The 22,385-nt window shown below is 35.6% G+C and overlaps 1 protein-coding gene across 1 annotated transcript; it reads left to right on the top strand.

Annotated features, from left to right (window-relative positions):
- The first annotated feature begins 6,853 nt into the window (after nucleotides 1–6,853).
- LOC142619794 (NADH dehydrogenase [ubiquinone] 1 alpha subcomplex subunit 9, mitochondrial) lies at nucleotides 6,854–17,099 on the top strand. The gene is made up of 12 exons (XM_075793079.1): nucleotides 6,854–7,023; nucleotides 7,135–7,231; nucleotides 7,846–7,910; nucleotides 8,035–8,120; nucleotides 8,235–8,319; nucleotides 8,399–8,469; nucleotides 9,091–9,222; nucleotides 14,049–14,164; nucleotides 15,446–15,569; nucleotides 15,645–15,713; nucleotides 16,483–16,603; nucleotides 16,751–17,099. Exons 1-12 carry the CDS (start codon nucleotides 6,912–6,914, stop codon nucleotides 16,888–16,890), a joined length of 1,218 nt encoding a protein of 405 aa, XP_075649194.1. The 5' UTR covers nucleotides 6,854–6,911; the 3' UTR covers nucleotides 16,891–17,099.
- The last annotated feature ends 5,286 nt before the right edge of the window (nucleotides 17,100–22,385 follow it).

The following is a 22,385-nucleotide window of genomic DNA, read 5'->3' as shown; positions in this document are numbered from 1 at the left end:
TCATAAGACTCCGAATTAAGTATTCCTACATCTGCTGGTATCTCCGGGATAGATGATGGTTTGGAACATCTACTGCTGGTAGAAGAGGAATTTCTAAACAACCTATTCATTGTTTTGGATTACAAGCTTAAATCAACAATTACAACCTAGTCACCTTTATCCTCAAACTTCTAGATCTAACCTTTAGATCTGAAACAAAAGTATACAACAATGAGATAGACACCTAATCTGTGTACTCACACCTACCGTACTCTCCTTCAATAATAGGGACCACCCTTTCACGCCTTCTCTCGGCTTCACACGGGCTGACCAAACCAAACCTAGGAAGATTTTCGGCCATTTAATGGTTTAGAGACCACACAGAACTCAGTAACAAATCTCATAAGCATATTTCTGCAACAAACGTTAGGGCAAAATACAGAAATAAGAAGAATCTGGATAACAGGGAAGCAAAGGTTAATCTGAACAAATAATGACAGAATAACAAATAGAACGGTTAAGAAGGAGGCTCACCCGAAATAATAGCAGACGAAGAAATAAATAAATGGGAATGGAAGAGTTATAATGAAATAGATATAAAACAATATATGGGGTATGGGAGATATATCCATAAAATAATTCAAAATAATTATAATGCCAAAATAACTTGGATAACTATGGCGGCAGTTATCCGATCTAGATCTAGGCATAGGAGATTAGAATATCCCTAAAGTAGCCACCAACCAGATCTATAAGTCTTCATGGTCTTGGACGAAAGCCTTCAAGACAGATTACCATGTTAAGACCATAGAACAAGTTTATGGTATAAACAAGGAGTACCAAACATGCTACTTATTATCCCCTTCAACCATTCAAGCACATAAGGACAAAGGTCATAACTTCCTACACATAGGTTTAGTCCAGGTAGGAATGAAACCACTGACCAGATTATGATATATCACCAACCAGAGCCTAGCATAGAAGTGTTAGGTTAATTATGACCTTTGGAAGACGACCATATGATTCTGCCATCAGAAATCTCAAGAAACTTGGTCCTGATAGTCCTAGGGAGTTTCTCACGGGGAAAAAGCCTGTACATGAACCTCTCCTATACTGTGGACTCTGCAATCACTATGCTAGGTATCATGAGCATAATTGTGATGACGATTCCCCATGGGATCCTTACAATGGATATCCATCAGATGCTCCTAATACTGACTAAAGCATCCTGACCAAGCAACTCAGGATAAGATCCCAATCCGGTTACTATTCAAAATCAGCACCAGCCACTGATATGAACAGTACCCGCATTATGAACAGTACCAGCACTCAGCAGATTCCCCGACAGATCACTATTCATCCAACAGCGACCGATGAACAGTACTCCAGAAAAGCAAGGGGACAAGTCACTATTCATGAACAGTAAAAAATTACTGTTCACAAACATAATCATTCAGAATCACTGTTACTTTCGGTGGAAAGAGTTTTCACCTCAGTAAAAGCAATTCACCCTCTGTAATTCCAGCAATCTTCAGACGGTATCCAAGGCTCCCTTCAGCCTATATAAGGCAGCCAAGACTCCAATTTGAGGCAGGACTAATTTTAGGAGCAACTTCAGTAACTCCAAAATTCCTCACTCTTCCATCCAAGAGTTTCTCAGCTTTGCCTCCTCTTTACAACCTTTAGCGTTGTAATCAGATGGCACAATTTTATTTTTGTAATACCATAGCCAGTGTTCATCACTGTAACCACATGGCCTCAGCCGGTCTTTATCTGTATTTTCCGCACATGGCCTCAGCCGGCCTTAGTAAAGGACATAGATTATGATAACTCATATGCTCACAGAACAAACCTGTGAAATCTCAGTCTAGCCTAGATTCTGATAACTCATAGTTACTGGTGGAAGGGTGGCTGGTTCTCTCTTTACTAGGTGTCATAGATTATGATAACCTAACCTATGGAGACATCTCTAGCAACATTCGTAGCGAAGGAATGAAGATGTGCAGAGACTTCAAAATCCAAAGCCGAGTCAACAAGAACAAAGCCAAGTACGAAATGGGACATTTTTGTACACAATATGGCTTACCCTCAGTCAAACCTTCCAAGAGGAAATCTAAGCACAAAGGAAAAGAATCCTTTGACAAATCCTATAGGAAGAAAACAACCAAGTATTATAGAAAACAGAAGTACAAGACTGATGATTTCTATAAGAAAGGAAAACCCAAGGAACCATTCCACAAGCATCAGGCAAATGTTACAATTGTGGAAAGAAAGGTCATTTTAAAAGCGAGTGTAGAGCTAAAGCCAAATCCCTCATCAATACCCTCATTTGTGACCAACTTAGCAAAAATGAAATCTTCAAGTTACTAGAACTTGACCGCTCAGACAGTGAGTCATTCAGCAGTGCTAGTGACAGTGAACTCAGGCAGATATATAGGTCATCCTCTGAATCCTCTAGAACCAGCACCTCTAGTGGCCCGGATGAACCCACACCATGCAAAGATGGTTTTTGTAGGAGCAAAACCATCAATGTTCTCAACAGGCAAGAAGAACTTCTTCTAGACCTCATAGAAGCAATAGAAGATCTCGTCATCAAAGCTCAGAAGCTTCCACTGCTGCCATAGTTATCCAAGTTATCTTTGGCATTATAATTATTTTGAATTATTTTATGGATATATCTCCCATACTCCATATATTGTTTTACATCTATTTCATGATAACTTTTCCATTCCCATTTATTTATTTCTTCGTCTGCTATTATTTCATCATCTTCTTTTACATCTGTAAATGGTAGGCTGAGCCTCCTTCTTAACCATTCTATTTGTTATTCTGTTATTATTTGTTCAGATTAACCTTTGCTTTCCTGTTATCCAGATTCTTCTCATTTCTGTATTTTGCCCTAACGTTTGTTGCAGAAATATGCTTGTGAGATTTGTTACCGAGTTCTGTGTGGTCTCTAAACCATTAAATGGCCGAAAATCTTCCAAAATATCAAGTTCTACGAGAGCATCCTCTCCTAGGAAGAGTCTGCTCAAATAGAAAACATCTTCAACAAAGGGGACCCCCCAGTAATCCTCTATCACAAGTTTATCATCATAGGCTTTGTCAGTTGCAAAGAGTGGGGACAACATCCTTCTTTGTTAAGGACCCTTAGAAATTATAGGTCTCCATCAGGCTCAGAACTCCATTACAGTTATTATGACTACATGGATGCCTTTGAAAAAGTGCTCTTTTTTCAGAACCAGAACTTTAATCATTCATGGTTCTTAATGTTCAGTAAAGATTTTCAGAGCCAAATCCCCTCTTGGTTCCTTAAGTGGTGGGAGATGTTTGGATCCATCCCTCAAATCCTCCCAGAACCATTACAGGATGCCTTAAGATACTTTGATTCAAGATGCAGCTCTTCCAGACACCAATCTTAGTTCCCAATAATCCTACTCTTCACGCAAAGGTACAGGGTCCATTGGATCAGTATGTGGAAATACACAATTAATAGCAACCTCCCGAGAATTTTCGGTAAAATGGTGGGACAGCCTTAAGATTGATCCAATCATCGATCAGGTTTATAAGGAATATCCTCCCCCAATTCAGGAGAATCGGGACAAACACGCTGGAGGAGGATGCCACCATAACCTATGTTTGAGGCATTTGTCTGGACAATTTTGAAGGAATTGACTGAGGGAATTCCTAAACAAGGAAGGGTTTTGACATATTGTTTGATATGCTGGACCACTGTGGTATGGGCTGGAGTCCAGGGGGATGGATTGGTTCGAAGTCTATCAAAAAGAAATTTGCATTACTGTCTGAGATTCTGATCGAAGTCTGAGATATAGTTGAGAGATCCTAGAAATCTCTAGAGCTGGGTTTTATCTAGGATTTCATCTGGAAACTTATCCACAAACTAGATAGCTCTGTCTATAGGTTTGATTACACCATGGTGGATATCAAAACCTAAGAAACGGACTCTAGTTTGGAAAAGTTTGATCTTGGGGGCTGAAACAACAAGACCATTGAGCTTGATAGTGTTGAAGAATGCCCTTAGGTGTTTCTGATGTTGTTCTAAGGATTCTGAGAAGATGAGTATATCATCGATGTACACAATGGCATGACTGGAGAATGGATTAAAAATCTTATTCATGATATTTTGGAATTCAGAAGGTGCATTTTTTAGACCAAAAGGCATTACATTCCATTTGTAATGTCCAAAGGGTGTGGTGAAGGTTGTTTTATACCTATCAGGCTCTCTGATTTGTATTTGCCAAAATCCACTCTTCATATCAAACTTGCTAAAAACTACTACCTTACTAAGCCTATTGACTAAGTCTTTTTTGTTGGGAATTGGGTACCTTACCCATTCTAAGACTTTGTTAAGGGGCTTGTAGTTGATGACTAATCTAGGAACACCTCTTTCTATCTCAGCATTTTTCTGGACATAGAAGGCTGGACAGGACCATGGTGATTAGATTTTCTGATGATTCCTTTCTTAAGGAGGTCCTCTATCTCTGCTTTGCAAGTATCCATGAGTTCTTGGTTCATTTGGATAGGTCGAGCTTTGGTAGGGATATCCTTTTCATTGAAATCTTTGACATATGGGAGAGCTACCTCGTGTCTCTTTCTATGCCAAAAAGCTGAGGGTAGATTAAAGCAGATTTCCTGCTTAAGTTTTTCTTCAAACTTCCTGATCTTTTCTTGGAGGGTTTTGCAAGTTAGTTGGTCCTCAACTTTCTTGTATCTTATTTCCTCCTGAAGGTACTTAAGATGTATGGTCTTGGCACTAATCATGTTTAAGGTTTTGGAGACAAAGTTTGCTTTGATGGTGCTAATGTTTCTAGGCACTGGTCCACTTAGAAACTTAAACTTGATGGTTTGGCCAAAGGGATGGGTAGTGAGTCCTTCACTATCCACTGTGAAAGGGTAAAGGATGCAAAGGAAAGGATTTCCTAAGATGACCTTGTCTGTCATATTTTTGACAAGAACAAATATGGTTTTGAAACACATGTTATCTTGGCAAACATGGGCTTTAGGAAGTTTGAATTCAATCTGCATTTTTCCGCCACTTGCCGATGTCAATCGTTCCCTAAACTTTTTGAAGTATTTGGAGGGAATGATTCCTTCTTAAATGCAGTTGATATTAGCACCTGAATCAATTAAGGCTACGACCTCGAATTCAAAATCTTTGCTAATGACAATCCTAACTTTGGAATGCCATTTGTGGAAGTTAATCCTGCTGATGGTATCTAGGAATAATTCTCTAGAGGGTTCTAGGTCAGCTGTAGGGTTAACTAATTGATTATCTTCACCATCAGAAGGGTTCTGAGATGATGGACCTTCCTTATTGCTTTGATGAGAAGTGTTTTCTAACTGTTGGGTTTTTTGGAAGGCATTTAGCTCTTGCTTTAAGGTCATGATCTTACACTTGGTTTCCTTGGCTTCTCTTTGAAGGTCGTCGATTGTGACTCCCTTTTTGGACTGGGTAAACCTATTGTAGATTTGCTCTATATCTACCTTGGGTTGATGGTTACTGAGTTCAGATTTACTGGTTTCCTGTACCAAAGGTTGATGGGTTTGGCTAGGCTCCTGAGGCTTGACTACTGGGTCACCTATTTTACCTATTTTTGTGGTAAAGGTTTTGTTTCCACAATTTTTCTTGAGATGGTCGCGCTTGCCGCAATTGAAGCATTTTCCTGGTTTTTGTGGAACATGCTTTTCAAGCTTCTTAGCCTTTTTATAGGCTTTGGAAATTATCCTTAATCGAGGGGTTCTGCTATTGCGGTTTTCAAGTCTTTTCATTTTCAGGCGTTTCCATTTGGCTTCTAGGGGTTTTTTCTCTTTTTCTGTGTCAAAGGAGGAACTGCTAGAGGTTGTACGGATATTTAAAACCTTAAGCTGACTTGTTGAGACCGGTGAAGGGGTGACTGGTTGCTTCTTCACTAGTTCTTCTAACTTCTGGGCTACAATTTCTAAGGTTGTTTGGTTTGGTCAGCCCGTGTAAAGCCGATAGAAGGCGTGAAAGGGTGGTCCCCATTATTGGAGGAGAGTACGATAGGTGTGAGTACATAGATTAGGTGTCTATCTCATTGTTGTATACTTTTATTTCAGATCTAAAGGCTAGATCCAGAAGTTTGAGGATAAATGTGACTAGGTTGTAATTGTTGATTTAAGCTTGTAATCCAGAACAATGAATAGGTTGTTTAGAAGTTCCTCTTCTACCAGCAGTAGATGTTCCAAACCATCATCTATCCCAGAGATACCAGCAGATGTAGGAATACTTAATTCGGAGTCTTATGAGTTATCCGAAAAAAGTGAAAAAAATAAAAACTCTCCACAATCCCCACTTTCTCTTAAAAAAACCATCCCACCTTCTAAAAAAAACCACCCTACGGTTTTCTATTAAAAAAATACACCTATCCTTGCCATCAAAAAAAAAAAAAAAAAAACAAAAAACACTTATCCTAAGTTTGGTAAAAAAAAAAAAAAAAAACTACCCCACCTTCTTTAAACAAATCCCACCCACGGTTTCCTATTAACAAAAAAAAAAAACTGCCGTATATCACATAAAAAAAAACATATTTCAATGTTATTTTGTGTTATTTTTTAGAGCTAACCTTATTTTTTGGCCATATTAGCTGTTCTAAATTTACAATTTTTGTGAAAAAATAAGTGTAAATTTCAAATTAAAATAAGTGAAAAATTATAATACTTATAATAATAAAAAGAGTCTTCGCATGCGCAGAGCAACATATTATCATATATCTTATTGGGTCAGCCCGAAACCCCAAAAAGTTTAGAGCAAAGCCCACTAGGAACCCAGCCCAACACTGATGGACCGAAATCCAAACTTCACACAAAATGCGCAAGTTAGCACTTTCCAAAACTTCTGCTTCCCAACCCATACACACACACACTCTCTCTCTAACTGAGGTGTAGCAAAGATGCAAGCCATTTCGAGGCGTATAGTGCAGCAGCAGCAGCAATCTCTGAAGTCATCGTCGGCTTCAATCTCACCCCTCAAGTCCCTCTATTCCATCTCCAGCTCCGATCGCCGTAATTTCCTATTCCCTCTCTACCCTTTCCCGATTGTAATTTCTGCTCTCATTCACAAGGTCAAATTGGACATTATCAATTTTAATTTTTTTCTTGCTTGCTTGCTTGCAGGTTATGGAGCTGATCATCCACGGTACGGATCTACTTTGGCTACCAAAGGCGTCGGCCACCTCGTTCGCAAAGGCACTGGTGGAAGATCCTCCGTTAGGTTTGCTTTTTTGACTTTTCCCTCTATAATGTGTTTGGCTGCTCGGAAAATGTAGGAACATTGAGAGAAATATCGTGTTTGTCATTCTCAGATTTCTACCTAATGAACATTTTTTTTTTGGGGACCTTAGGAAGCAAAATTCAATATTTTTTACTCTTTTTCCTTTCATTTCTCAGTAATCAAACAAAGATTAAACTTATTAATCTTCTTTCCCCCCTCCTCGGAATGCATCTTGTGGGAAATTTTGGTCTTGTTTTTTGTTTTTGGTTGAATTAGTAAATTGCTCAGTTAGTAATGTGATTGTTTATATAAATTCGAAACGAAGAATGCTGTGTTTAGTTGGTCTGAAAATGTAGGAAAAAATTGTCATTTTGAGATTTCTAGCCATTTTTTTTTTGTGGTAATTCATGGACCTAAGGAAGAAAATTTCAATAAATTAATTCTCAGCAACCAAACAACGATTAAGCTTTTTTTTTTTTTTTTCATGGAAAAATTTGTCACGTCTTTGTTTCTGGTTGAATATAGAATTAACAGATTAGATTCTGCAGAAAATGGTTGAGTTCATAATGTGATTGCTTATATAAATTTGAAAAGGATAATGCTGTGTGTTGCAGTGGTATAGTTGCTACAGTGTTTGGAGCTACAGGGTTCCTTGGTCGTTATGTGGTTCAACAGCTAGGTCAGTTGGTGAATGTAACCGTTATTAACTTGAGTGCAATTAATGAAATGTCAAATGGGAACTCAAGTGTTAGTTCTTATGATGATTTGTGCTGATAGCCTGATACTTTACTTTTCTTCCACAGCTAAAGTTGGAACTCAAGTGTTAGTTCCTTTCCGAGGTTCTGAGGATAATCCTCGCCATCTCAAGTTGATGGGAGATTTGGGACAGGTAAATTATTTTGTAATATTGTCATGTGCTTGAAAATACAATTTGTGGTTGTTTTGACCATTCATTTATTTAGTCTACTGCATTTCTTGTTTGTCTCATGGTTCAATTGCTCAGATTGTACCAATGAAATACGACCCAAGAGATGAAAACTCGATTAAGGCTGTTATGGCGAAGGCTAACGTTGTTCTCAATCTGATTGGTAGACTTTCTTCACTTGTTGTTTTCTCAGTCTTGGAGGTTGTGAATGTACTTACCTGAGTAACTACCCTCATTGACAGGAAGGGAGTATGAGACAAGGAACTATAGCTTTGAGGAAGTGAACTGTTCCATGGCTGAACAACTTGCAATGGTAGGTTCCTATGTGTACATTGTCTTTATTTTGTAGTTCCTGTATGCTCCCAAAACTATTGCTGCTCTTCTTCTCTTCTGTATTGGCTTGAAGAAGCATCATCAATAACAAGTAAGAAAAATGCAAACTTATTCACTGTATGTCTATGATTTCATCACTCATATCATGAAAAATATATAATTTGGGATAAATAGGGTTGAGGGATACCTTTTATTATGGATTTTAATCTTACCTTATGTATATAAATTAAGAAGATTGACTCTCTCTCTCTTTTTTTTTTTTTTTCTGTTTATTTATTTATTTGGGGTGGGGGGGGGGGGGGAATGTTACTCTATAAACTCTTTGTGATGCTTTATATCATGGTGATACCTCATGTCAAGTAATTCAGTACTAAATGCAAGTAAGTTGAGTGTGATTTACTTTAGAGTAGCATTGTGGGAACTGAACTATCTGGTATACTACATTTAATGAATTCCAGTTAGAGGTAACTTAATTTCCTTACCAACATAACCAAAAGACTTTGCTGAATCGGTGTTTCATGATATGTTTTTCCAGGAGACTTAGTTTGTAGTTTTCTTTTCCTCCGTAGTCATTTCACTCTTTAGTCTTTAACTTGTGCAGATTGCCAAAGAACATGGTGGTATCGCAAGATTCATTCAAGTTTCTTGTTTGGGGGCATCTCCATCATCTCCGTCCAGACTGCTAAGAGCTAAAGCTGCTGCAGAGGAAGCTGTTTTGAGAGAGATACCTGAAGTAAATTCTTTTCTTTCCTTTAGCCTAAGTTGATAATGACACTTCTTGTGAGTTTTACATACATTACTGCTAGGAATATGGTTAGTGAGCTTAATCCAATTTGCTTGCAGGTTTAATGCTAGCTATATCCCCATTTTTGTATATAAAAGAAAAGATTGAAACAGTATCAATCAAGCCAGAGCAATCTTAACTAATAAAGCTATGTACTAGTCTAGCTAAACATCAGATGGACTATTATCTTTATATTGCACCACCCGTTAGGGTGCAGCCTAGTGGTTGGAGGCTTGGGATGAGCTGTGGATCCAGACATCTTGGGTTTGATCCCCACTAGAAGTTCCCTAAAATTACCTATACACGGTTTTGGTCAGTGAGGTTGTGTATCCATGGTTTAATTCTCAGGGGTGTGTCTAAAGGGTACTACCTTGGTGAGGTTCCACGTCATTTAAAAAAAAAATTTATATTGCACCTTTACTCTAAGGTTGATTTGCAGTCTTGGGCACAAAGGAGATAATGGACCTAGGATCAAGGTGCTTAGTTTAAATCAATGGCTGAGCCAAAGAATAATACCTAATACATTTAAGATCCATTTGGGAGGGTGGTTTAAAGATAGCAGTGACCCTTATTGATGAAAAGATGAGAGAGAATCACTTGAGATAGTTTATGTTCAGAGGAGAGCGGTCAATGCACTAGTGAGACGGAGTGACTTGATTTAAGTTGAGGGAACAGGGAACAAAAAAGGTTAGGAAGACCAAAAATAACATTGATAGTAGTAAAAAAGGACATGTCAATTAAAAATGTAATAGATAATATGACTTCAGATAAAATAGAATAGCGGAAAAGAATATATGGGGTCAACTTTGACTAATTTATTGAGGATCCATATTCCATAACCAACCCTAAAATTTTGGGGCTAATGCTTGGTTGTTATTGTTGTTGGGAGGATGGTTTAAAATGCACCTTTTAGAATCACAACTTTTTAATAGCCCACTTTCTTTTTTCTAGGTACAACCTTTGCAAAAGAACAATTTAAAAAAACCTACAAAAATAGCTTGTACCAAACCTAGGAAGCAGGGACACAGCAAAAGGCTTAGTGTCCATGTCGGACATGGCTCCGATGTCCAGCGATGAAAAACTTATTTATTTATTTATTTTGGACACCTCTGGGACACAGTTGTGCCATAGGGATAAAAAAAAATTGAAAAAGAAAAAAGAAGTGGGATTTTCCACCTAGACGGCGCTGGTCTCAGCCCATTGCTCTCTTTTTCTCTGTCTCTGTCTGTCTGTCTGTCTGTCTCTCTCTTAATTTGGTTGCTGTCGTCCTCCGGCGAAGTCATTGGCACTGGCCTCAGCCCATCGGCACTGCTCTTATTGATACTACTTATTGATACAACACTGCTCTCCTCGTGTCAATGTTCTTGCCATTAGCTGCCGTCATATGTTTTTTAAGGGTTTTTTTTCCTCTTTAGTTTGATGGTTTGAGAGTCCGATTCAGTGGCAAATAGGGAATTTTTGCTGTTATTATGGAGTATTTGCATTATACTATTTTTTTAAAAGTATATTTGCATTTCATTGTTCTCATTAATTATTATTACCAAGTCAAGTTACAATGTTTTGCTTATTATCACTAGTGCCTTAATAATTTATTAAATTGTACGCGCAAATTTATTGTGGTTGTTTGTTATTTTCAAAATTTTTGTGTATAGTTTGACTTTATCTTTCCAAAATTGTATAAAAATAAAATTTAATGGAGTATTAAATGCACATTAACTTATGCTCTTAAAAAACTCATTAAAAAAAAATTCTAACATATAGCATATTTAAAAATATAAATTTTACATAAGATATTAATTAATATTAATTTACATAAAAATATTAATTAATTAATTGCCATGTCATGTTCTAGTTTTTTGTAAGAATTGCCATGTCGCCGTGTCTTGTGTCTTATTATGTCAGTGCTCGTCTTTGTGTTTGTTCTTCATTGTACTAAAAAGGCACTTAAGCTTTGTTTGGTAGGAAGGATAGAAAGTAAAAAAAGAAAATGTAAGCAGGGTGGCCTCCAAAACTAACTATAAGGTTGGCTACTAACCACCTCTTCTAGATCTTGTAAAAGTGAGAGCTTTGGATGTTGGGAGCAACTTGGGGGCGGCTTTGCTGCTGGTGTGGCGGTTCCAACCTTTGGCTCTATTGTCATTTTTTTTTTAGTGTCTTTGATGTGTATTGTTGGGTAAGGAAAAAATTATTTTGTTTAAAATTTTTCAAAGGGCCAGGTTGTTTGTTTACAATTTCATTTAAAATAATTTTTATGTCTATTAAGACCTACATATAATACTTATTTTGTTGTATATTATTTATGTTTGCCTACAATATTGTTGAATGCTTTGAAACTTGATTATCTTAATTCATATTTTATTAAAAAAAAATTGTATCACTCTATAAGACTATAACATATTATAATATTTGCTGTTAAAATACTTTATTTTTTAAACTGATTAAATGATTTTGAAATCTATAAATAAGAATTTAAAGCATAAAATACTTTTATATCCTTAAATTACATAAATTTAAGGAACCACATGAACCAGAGACGAAGCCAGGACTTGGAACTTGGGGGCGGCTTTGCTGCTGGTGTGGCGGTTCCAACCTCTGGCTCTACTGTGAATATTTTTTTAGTGTCTTTGATGTGTATTGCTGGGTAAGGACAAAATTATTTTGTTTAAAATTTTTCAAAGGGCCAGGTTGTTTGTTTTGGATAAAATTGGTTGATTAACCTTAATTTTTTAAAATATTTTTGCTATTGGTAATTTTTGTTGCTGTGCTACTTTTTCTGGGCCTGTATATTTTATTTTTTTGTTTTAGATTTTAGATTTATAAATTTTTTATAGCCTTTAAAAGGAGAAAATGCTAGAGCTAAAATGTTTTTGTGACATGCTAATGTGTTCAGTGGTTATTGTTATATAAAAAAGTGATGTAAGTGGTGGCCCTAGTCCAAGAGTGGCTCCGTCCCTAACCTAACAATTCCTTGACCGCTCTATTCTCACAACCAAATATGGAGATCCCAATCTCAAACTTCCAATTCATTATCTCAATGAAATTGAGGAAATCATTTATAAGTATTAGCATAAAGAGAATGTGATTAAACAAAGAGAAACTGGCTAAAAACACAAAAAACTCTTTTGACTTCATCATTGGTTTTTATTTTATCACTATGGCTCATAATGCACAAAATAGCACTGAAAAATATGCAAATTATGTGCTCTAAAACAAAATAAAAAATAGCTAAATTCATAAATAATCACAATTAGAAGGTTTCTTTTTCTTTCTATTTAGTTCTAAAATAAAATAAATTTATGACTTTCTCACACCAAAATCCCAAACACCTAAAGACTTAAAAGCCAATCACAGCCTTCACAAAATCCACACAAAATCCACAACGTCCGACTTCAACGTCAAAACCGTAAGCTCTTGTCATTGAATAACAAATGCAAACCCCCTTCCTTGGTCACAACCTATACATACGAGTTACGATCAAATGGTTCGACAATGTTAGAGTTATGTAGCTGTCATTGAAAGGTTGAAGGTAAATGACATCGTTCTTGGTCTGGGTGTATTTGAGATGAGATGGCATGAAGGGCTGTGGGCATGTGTATATAAAGGAGTAGAAGTGCAAGGGGTGAAAAGGGTGAATGGAAATGCAAAGAGTTTTGTGTATGTGAGAGAGGAAGAGTCTTGAAGTATTGAACCAAAGGAAATCAATAGTAGTCTTGAAACATTGAATCAAAGGAAACCAATAGTAGTCTTGAAACATTGAACCAAAGGAAATAAAGAGTCCCTATTTTTAAAGTTGTTCTTATCTTTGATATGGCTTAAGAGTAATTCAATTTTCTTTTCAAAGAGTGCACTATATGGCAGAACCTCATGCTCTCCTACATGAAGTCTCTGCTTTTATATATATATATATATATATTAATTGATGATTAGTCTTTGTCTGAAGGAATAGAAAAGTGGAAGCGGAAGCGGAAGCCCTTTTGAAAGAAGTTATACAAGGACAAATGGAACACTTTCTACTTAAAAAGAAAACAAGGCATTTTTGTATCATGTCCTTGTATGACTCCTTTTTAATAAACTAGAAGGATCATATTGTCAAATCACCTATGTAAGACTATTTCTCGTATTTCCCCTTAGTTTAGGAAGATTAAAAATGATGGGTTCAAATAGAACTCTTCTACTCTACAAACGAGAGAATATCAATCCTTCTTCCCTTTTCTTTATACCCTCTTATATACTTTTACTTTTCCCACCCTAACAAATGTACTGTACATATGGCATTTTTGTGGAATTATAATGTCATTTGTCTTGTAATATGCTAGCCTTTTATAAAGTTCTTACATGCTCCATCTTTCTTTGTAATGGAGGATGTGAAAGTCTTTGTAAAACTTATGATTTTTTTTGGTCCCTCATTCTCTCTCTTTTGCTTCCAAAAGAAAATCACATGATTATTGTAACTTATCAAGGATAAATAAAAAAGAAAAGAAAAGAAGAAACTTTATGATTTTAGCTTTAATGGACAGCATAGCTTGACCATTTAGGAAAATTTTGACAAACACTAGGTAATTTTTTAAAATGAAATGAAATCAATTTCAAGCTAAGTGTTAATGTATTTGTGGTTTAATTATGTAGTCGGCTATGGACTCTGCATTAAAATTTGATATTTCTTGTTGATATGAGGTTGGATGATGCAAAAAAGTCGTATTATGTGCTTTCTTAATTTTAAATCTGACCACACTGCTTTTGAGAGCAGAATTTCTGACATGCAGTTCCTTGTGCAGGCCACAATTATGAGACCTGCTGTAATGGTTGGAACGGAGGATAGGATTATGAATACTTGGGCACGTTCTGCAAAAAACTATGGCTTCCTTCCACTCATTGGTGGTGGATCTACCAAGTATGTCTTGAATCTACCATTTGCAGTCTGGTAATAAAATTATGTAATGGTTAAATTTTAAAAATTTTCATTGTAACTCATGGCAGTTCTTTAAGTTTTAATTTTTTGGGGGTGCTATTATTGTGAACCATTATTTGCTGCTTCTCCACTCTTGTTGATGAGGGCAGCAGCTTTTTGTCAAAATAGTTCTTATATTACTATAATAATCTGTGACTATAAGCTCCTTCCTGACAGTGCTTGGTCCTAAAAAATAATCTTTTGGGTTTAAATTGGCTACAACTTGCGGGTAAAGATCAAAAACTTGGTGGCACATTCAATTTGGGTTTTGTTCGAAGAGATGGCTAGATTGACATTGCTTGAGGAAAGACCTGACTGGTATGTTATTGCTGCAATGTCCTTCATGTGTTTTCCTGGCTTCACCTATTCATCATCAAAATCTGATCCAATTGTGCAGAAAGAGGGAGAGAGCGGAATTGGATGGTTGGGAGTGTGGTGGGAAACCCTAATTGGAAAGGGAAAGAAAACCCTAGCTTGCTGGAGTGGGGGTTATCTTTTAGGGTGTATCTTATATATTTGTGTTAGGTTGGTGATGTGGGGACCATAGGTTCATGTGAGGTTGGTGCGTTGGTCCTATCTTCTATAAAATAGTAAGATTAGAAGGATGCAAATTTGAAGCTACAGCCATTGTGACATTGAGAACAAATGAAAAAAACTAATGCCCCTTGTTTGGTGCCACTCGATTGCAGGCATCTAGGAGATCCGACTTTACCCAACACTGGTGGTCAACCTCATTGTCCCCTAATCTTCCTTTGGCTTTCCACAACAAACCACAATTTCTTGATGACAAAAAACCAAGCATTCGTTTGGGAATTACTTATTTTTGTTAGCTTATTTGCATAGTGTTTATTAAAATATATAGTTTTTGGATTTTTATGTTAAGTGTGTTACAAAAAGCTAAAAGCTATATTTACAAAAAAGCTAACAAAAAGCAAAAGGCTAAACTTTTTTCCAACAATTCCCAAACGCACACCAGTTGTGGAGGTGTAACTTTCTTGTGGGCTCACTAATGAGCACTCGCCAATTTAAGCCCAAGAGATTATTTTTTGTAAAGCTGAGCAATGTCAGGAAGGGGTTTTTAGTCTGGGGAATTTTCAGTAATATAATTGATATTTTTACCTTAATATCACCCTCATTAATGAGGGTGTGGAATCAACAAATTATGCTGCAGAAATGACAGCATCCATTTTTATGGACAGTTTTCTGATAAATGCTTATATGCAGAATCCAACCAGTATATGTTGTTGATGTTGCTGGTGCAATTGTTGCGGCCTTGAAAGATGATGGCACCAGCATGGGAAAAATTTATGAACTTGGTGGGCCAGATGTCTATACCATACATGAATTGGTAATTCTCTTTCTAATATTTCCTGTTTTCCTGTTGATATGATCTGATTTTAACTGAGATCTTTGCATGCTCCAGGCAGAAATTATGTATGATGTGATCCGGGAATGGCCTCGCTATGTCAAAGTTCCTTTCCCTATTGCAAAGGTAAATAGATAAAGTGTCAATATTTTAGGGCCAATGGAAACAAATCTTTTTGAATCTTCTGTTTTTAGTGCCACTGATAAGCTCATTTGAGTTTCTGTTACTTTAGATGGTTGGGTTTATTTGCCTTTGGAAAACCTTATTTGAAGTATTTATAAGTGACTATATATCAGACATCTGAAATTTGTGTTGCACATCTTAATAGATCATGATGTATGGGGAGGCTTCTTGATTTTAATTTCATTGAAATACCTCCTCTAAAATCTGAATTTTCACCAATGACTTCTAGCTCAAATGGCACTTCCTTTGTAACTCTCAGGTTTTGTTTAGCTTCTTATTGTTTTCTGGAAGCCAAAAATATATTTGATGATTGACTAGCAGGGTAAAGTCTGCTTCAAATGTACTGGAACTCATATTCTGCGTTCTTGCATGTCAAATGAGACTGGTTTCCTTATATGACATTTCTTTTTGTAGCCCTAATTCTGAAAATATAGAAGGATGTCACATGTCCCAATAATCATCATGCATTGTGCATGTTTATATGTGCCTGATAGTTGTTTCTTAATGAGGCTCTCATATGTGTTGTGACTTACCTTTTGGCTATCATGTCTTTTTAAGTTGTTGGCATGTATGTTGCTGTATATGATTGTATCTTGCTTTGTTAGCTGGTAGACGCTGAACAATTGGATTACTATATGTTTGTGTATGTGTTAATTTTATTTTATTATTTTTTATGTGAATCCTAATTACAAATGGTTGTAAATGCTTTCAGGCTATTGCAATGCCACGAGAATTTTTACTTAATAAAGTTCCCTTTCCATTACCTGTTCCCTTCATGTTCAACCTGGATCAGATCCTTGCATTAACTAAAGACACAGTCGTTTCAGAGAATGGTGAGTTTAGCTTCGGCCTGTTATTCTTTTTGCATGTTTGTTGTCTGAAGTTTTCCTTTCTTTTTCTTTGCTTTGGTAAACTATGAGTCTTCCATTTCAGTCATATTATTCTATCATTTCTCTTGATTTTGGTGGTGGAATTTGCAGCTTTGACTTTCAATGATCTTGGGCTTGTGCCTCATAAGCTGAAAGGATACCCTATTGAGTTTCTTATCGCATTTCGTAAGGGTGGTCCCCAATTTGGTTCTACTGTAAGTGAAAAAGTCTCTACTGATGATTATCCTTGAGGTTCTGTGGATTTTTTGGTCCCAAATGTTTTTTCAGTTCACCCAGTTGAAGACTTTGAAACAGGCGTGTAAGGCCTCCATTTCTTTTAGCAAATGGTAAAAAGATTTTTGAGAACATGACTATTGTATCTTTTTCATTCATATGTAGAATTCACAATGATGTTCGATAACAATGATTAATAAAAGCTGGGATACTTGTTCATATCTAATGACAATCGCTATTCACCACAAGAGTTTACGTAGGGTAAATGTTGGTGAAGCCTGTTGAACATAATAGTTAATATTCCTGGTGATTGAAAGTTATTGTTGCATTCAAGTTCAAAACAGCATTAAAAAGAAGAATGCCACTACCTTTTACTTGCTTAGGTGGAATGCTCTTCCGAAAAATGAATGCTTATGAAGAATTCTATCGCTGTCCAAAGAAATTGATGGTAGAGAAACAAAAGTATAAACTAAAAGTAAGAATATTTTGATTTGGTTGAACAAGAACAAATTTATCCTACCAAAAATACTGTTCCAATACGCTGGAAGAGTTTTTATGATGCAATACATTCCTAAATAATTTTGTACTGACGCAAATTCATTAGAAATATATGGCAAATGGCAATTAACACTAAAAGGGAGTTTGTTAGTATTCAATTACTTGAACAACACAAGTATAGATGCACCTAAGACTTTGCACCAATAAAGCATGGTGAGTCTCATCCAATTAATGTTTTAGATTCATCTCATTGTACCTATATAGTTCTTGAATAAAATTTCAGTGAAAATCCTTAGAAACTACAGTCAAGAAACCCTCTATCTTGTAATTTAAAAGATCCCAATGTCATTATTATAGTCAAACCCATAATATACAGTAGACAAGATATGAGTTTGACCTTCAAATTTAAAAACTTTATAAAAAAATGATAGAAGAAACAAAAAATCTTCACTCTAGTCCCCCTTTTATGGTAAGAAACCATAGTGAGAATAAAACAGGAAAAGCTCATATGTTAAACAACTATAAGAAGCTTAATGAACAATTACAATTTACTGGATATTTTATTTCTCAAAAAAGATGTTTATGTTTAATCAAGGGTCAAAGATATTTGGTATGTATATATATATATATATATATATATATATATATATATATATATATATATATATATATATATATATTTGATAATCTTGTAAATCTGACTATAAGTCAGGATTCTAGCAACTATAATTAACCGAAGAGTCTAAATTTTCACTCAAAGGTGGTACTCTTTATCATCTGTCATTTATCACCTCATGTTTCAGAAGCCATCGATTTTTTTTTTTGCCAGTTCCCAACAATATTTTATCGTGACACTTTCTGTCCATTGATCGGCAACAATTGTGAGTTCCATTAACTTGAGTTGTGGCATGTAATGAATAATAGTTATGTCAACCCTAGTTGCAATAATATATTGTCCTCATGTCGCAACATTGTGGCCTCAATCAAGTAATCAACTCAGAGTTCAGGGGAACAAAAATAAAAGAGTCCACTTAATCAATTACTAGTATGTCTCGCTTGTTCTATTTTTACTTGTGGCCTATAAATTTTTTTCTAATTTCTAGACCAACTATTATATGATTTTTTCTCTACTAACATGTCATTTTGAAATGGTGATATATCATATTTCTAGAAGCACCTATCGATTGTCGGAAAATTGTCCAAAATAATTATAGTTATTTAAAGCTATTGTCACTCATGATAGGTGCAAGAGGTGTCTAAGAGTCCCAGTAGTATCGAACTGTTCAATAGGGTGGTGTCTGTGTTGAAGTTTTATGTAAAAATTAACTTTGGGATTTTAGGATTGAAAATTATCTTCATTTTCTAACTAATAATTATTGCAACAGTTTTGAAAGAGTGAGATTAGGATTACTTATCAAGAAACATTAGGGAGAGAGAGAGAGAGAGAGAGAGAGAGAGAGAGAGAGAGAGAGAGAGAGAGAGGATGCATCTTGTTTGATCTTTTAAATAATTTCACATTGCTTCTTTGACAAACTATATTTCTGTTTTTGAAATGTAAGTAGAAATTTCCATTTATCTTTACCAACCGAGTCTAATAAACTAAAAGTATCTAAGATTTTTAGAGTAAGGGTAAAATATACAATCCGTCAGATGTAGTACAAATTAAATTCCTTTTAGTATTTGGTAGACTAGCTACTTTTGTGAGAGTTCTATTGACTATTTTTTAACTCTTTAGTCCCCATTCTTGCCCAAAAATGTGATTGCACCCTTTCTCTCCTTAATAATTTTTGGATCATTGGATTTTGTTAGTGCTAAGTACTGTTGAGTTTGAGATAGTCACAGAAAAGATAATGAAGAGAAAGAAAAAGCGATACCAAAGAAGCCAATTGGTAATAATAATCTTAAGCAATTCTAGATTCTTTGTGTTGGAAAGTGACTTAAGCCATATTCCAATAGGATTGGCTTACCTTGTAGGAGAGGCAAACAACCTTACTCGTAAAACAAGTTAGGAATCATAAAGAGAGAGAGAGAGAGAGAGAGAGAGAGAGAGAAAATCAACCACTAAAATGTTGATGAACTTGAAACATGAAGAAAAAAGTTAGAAATCTCGAACTACCAACAGAAACAATCAAATATCTCATGGACGCAGAAGCCAGCCAAGAGGCCCAAGACTACTTCTTTGAACACCCCAGCTTGGAAGGAAGGAACGTTGGGGCAGCAATGTTCATGCGCGGTAGACCTAGAGGTGAGTCCCATGATTCTTGTTGCATTAACATTTATATAAACAACAATGTTCAAGGTGCAAACAATTCCACTTTGTACGGGAGTCAGCTCAGAATGAGAGACCCAGGAGTTAACTTGTCTTTTGGAGATGTCAAGTTGAGTACAAGATCTCAAACTATCAACAAAATAATGTACAATGATACGTTAGGGATTGGACTTGGGTTTTGTTTAAAGTTTATATCTGTGATTATCATACTATTTTTGTTGCGATCATTGATATAAAAAACTTGGCTTGGATCAATACTGGTTCAATAGTAGTCCAAGTCAAAAACTCAGCAAATTTACAATTATTTCCTGATTTAATTTACACTCCAATCATTTCTGGGATTCAAAATTTAATATTTAAAAAGTGGACCAATCTTGCCTTTCCTTTGATTGTTTAAATGATTGAAGTTTTCATTTTCTTTCAAGCGTGCTGTAATTATATTATATATCACCGAAACAATGGGGAATCTAATGCTAACCGCGAAGTCCTGTGATACATACACATGGCAAACATCAGGTCCTACGCGCTAAAAATACAACAAATACACAGGCTTCCAAGTCCACACAGATCTATCAATCACAAAGTCCAAGAGTTCTTATTTCATTTTTGTTTCTTTAATCCCTTAATAAACTATCACCACATGTTACATTGTCAACATTGCTATGTCACAATGTCCATTTCGACTCAAATAATAGTTTAGTGGTTGCCCACTCTTTCTGCCCATCAAACGTGTGATGCCCAACCTCCAGGCAGAAAGCTTCACAACAAGCAGAGTTGTAGGGAGGTAGGGGAAGCATCTCAAATGGGTACATAGGAGTTGAGATTAATTCTCATTCTTCATTTTTTAATGAAAAAGCACATATAGTATTTATATATGTAATATATAGTGATAATTATATAATAATATACATTCATCACTCACCACGGTAATTATGTTGTTGTAAAGTGTCCCTTGATTCTCCCCATCTCTCCCCTAATTTTTTCTTTTCTCTAATCTCTGATATTTTTAATGGCTATCTACCTATGTATGTGTAATGATTTGAAAAAAAAAAAATAGTAACATCTGCGCTTATATCCCAAGAAGACTAGTCAAGTTATAATTGGAGTTCCTTATAATCTAATAACACCCGATGTGAAATTTGACACACGCTTACACAATACACACTCAATCTAATTCAATCTAATCCAATCCAAGATCCACCTATTGTTTGTGCCTATTTTGTTTCTTGGCTGCTAGATTGACTATTTAACCCTAGCAAACAGTGTTGCTTCCTGTGATTTGGATGACTTTAATACTAGATCAATGAAATTAGCCATATCTGTTCCATTAGCTCTTGTGACTTTTGAGAATACCGTAGTTTCGTCCCATATTTGTTATATATATTCAAAATTTCACAAAGCATAGGGAGTTAGGGACCATCTTCAACCTTATCACCACACATTTTACACATTGCCACATTGGATCCTTTATTCATTAAATTTTTATGAGCTGTTCGAAAGTTGGAGAAACTTTATCACCACGGTAGTGTCTTCCTTAGCAAACTGGACTGCTCTATTTGCATCTAGATTAGTGAAACTTCTTGGTGCTTAATTAATTGGATAACTTATAGCATGATTGGATTCACCAACATGATTGGTTTGATTACTAGCCTATCTCTTTTAAGTAAGGGCAAAAATTTGACTATAATAGTGCTGATTGCGCTTTTGATGGTGGAAAGAGCATACATACATATGGCCTTAATAATGAGGCAAAAGGCATTCATAACTAGAGCATTATGTCCCGGAACTTTTGGAATCTTGGATCTATATAAAGGGGTCTAACTTGGCTATTAAAAAAAGTGAGAAAAAAGAAGTGAAAATAACAATAATATTAAAATTACACCTGTTTTTTTAGGGTGAATATTAAAATTACACTTGATCATTGTTTACTCGGGTTGGTGGATAATACTACCATGTAAAGGTCCAATTTTGATTTTAATCTTATATGGACAGTTTACTTTATGTTGGTAGTTGGTGTCCACTCTTGTCTTAGATCATGGACAGTATTTAACTATTCCTAAGTTTTGTTTAACATATTTTAAGTTTTAACAGAAGACTATTAAACCAAAAAAAAAAAAAACTATCGAAACACCCGTGTACAAAGTAATAAGATAAATTATAATTATATCAAGAACCTTGTAGTTCAACTGGTTGATATCTCTTAGTATTTTCATAATATTCAGATTTAAATATTCCCTCCCATTGTATTTAACTATTGAAATTATAAAAAAATGAGAGATTATAAACCTATCATTTTACTTTCATTTCCTACACGTGGAGCTATCCTATTGAGCATTCATATGAAGTAAAAGGTCATGGTGTAACTGCATTCACAATCCACATTCTAATTGGATCATGCTCCTGTTTCTCAAAAAAAAAAAAAAAAAGTATCATGCTCCTCACATGCGTTTAGAACAGTCAAACCTCAAGACCCCCACTATTTTCGCCCAATGCCTGTAACTCCTTTCATTGGAAATGGAGCTGGTAAAACATGCATGTTTCCTGCAGCCTCATTCTTCGTGTGTGGATCGATGATCTTCATTTATCTAATGGAACGTAATTTGATTTATTATTAATTATCACAATGAAAGGTAATTGATACAACAACCAAGAAAAGTTTAATATAATGTGATCAGATGCAGTGTGTTGTAAGTAGAGAATGCTCTAATTTGTATTCGCAAAGATTTCATTAGTAATAAGGTGACT

This window comes from Castanea sativa, chromosome 12 (genome assembly GCF_040712315.1).
Source record: "Castanea sativa cultivar Marrone di Chiusa Pesio chromosome 12, ASM4071231v1".
NCBI lineage: Eukaryota > Viridiplantae > Streptophyta > Magnoliopsida > Fagales > Fagaceae > Castanea > Castanea sativa.
The sequence above is the reverse complement of the archived record's forward strand: the minus strand, read 5'-3'. Positions and strand labels throughout refer to the sequence as shown.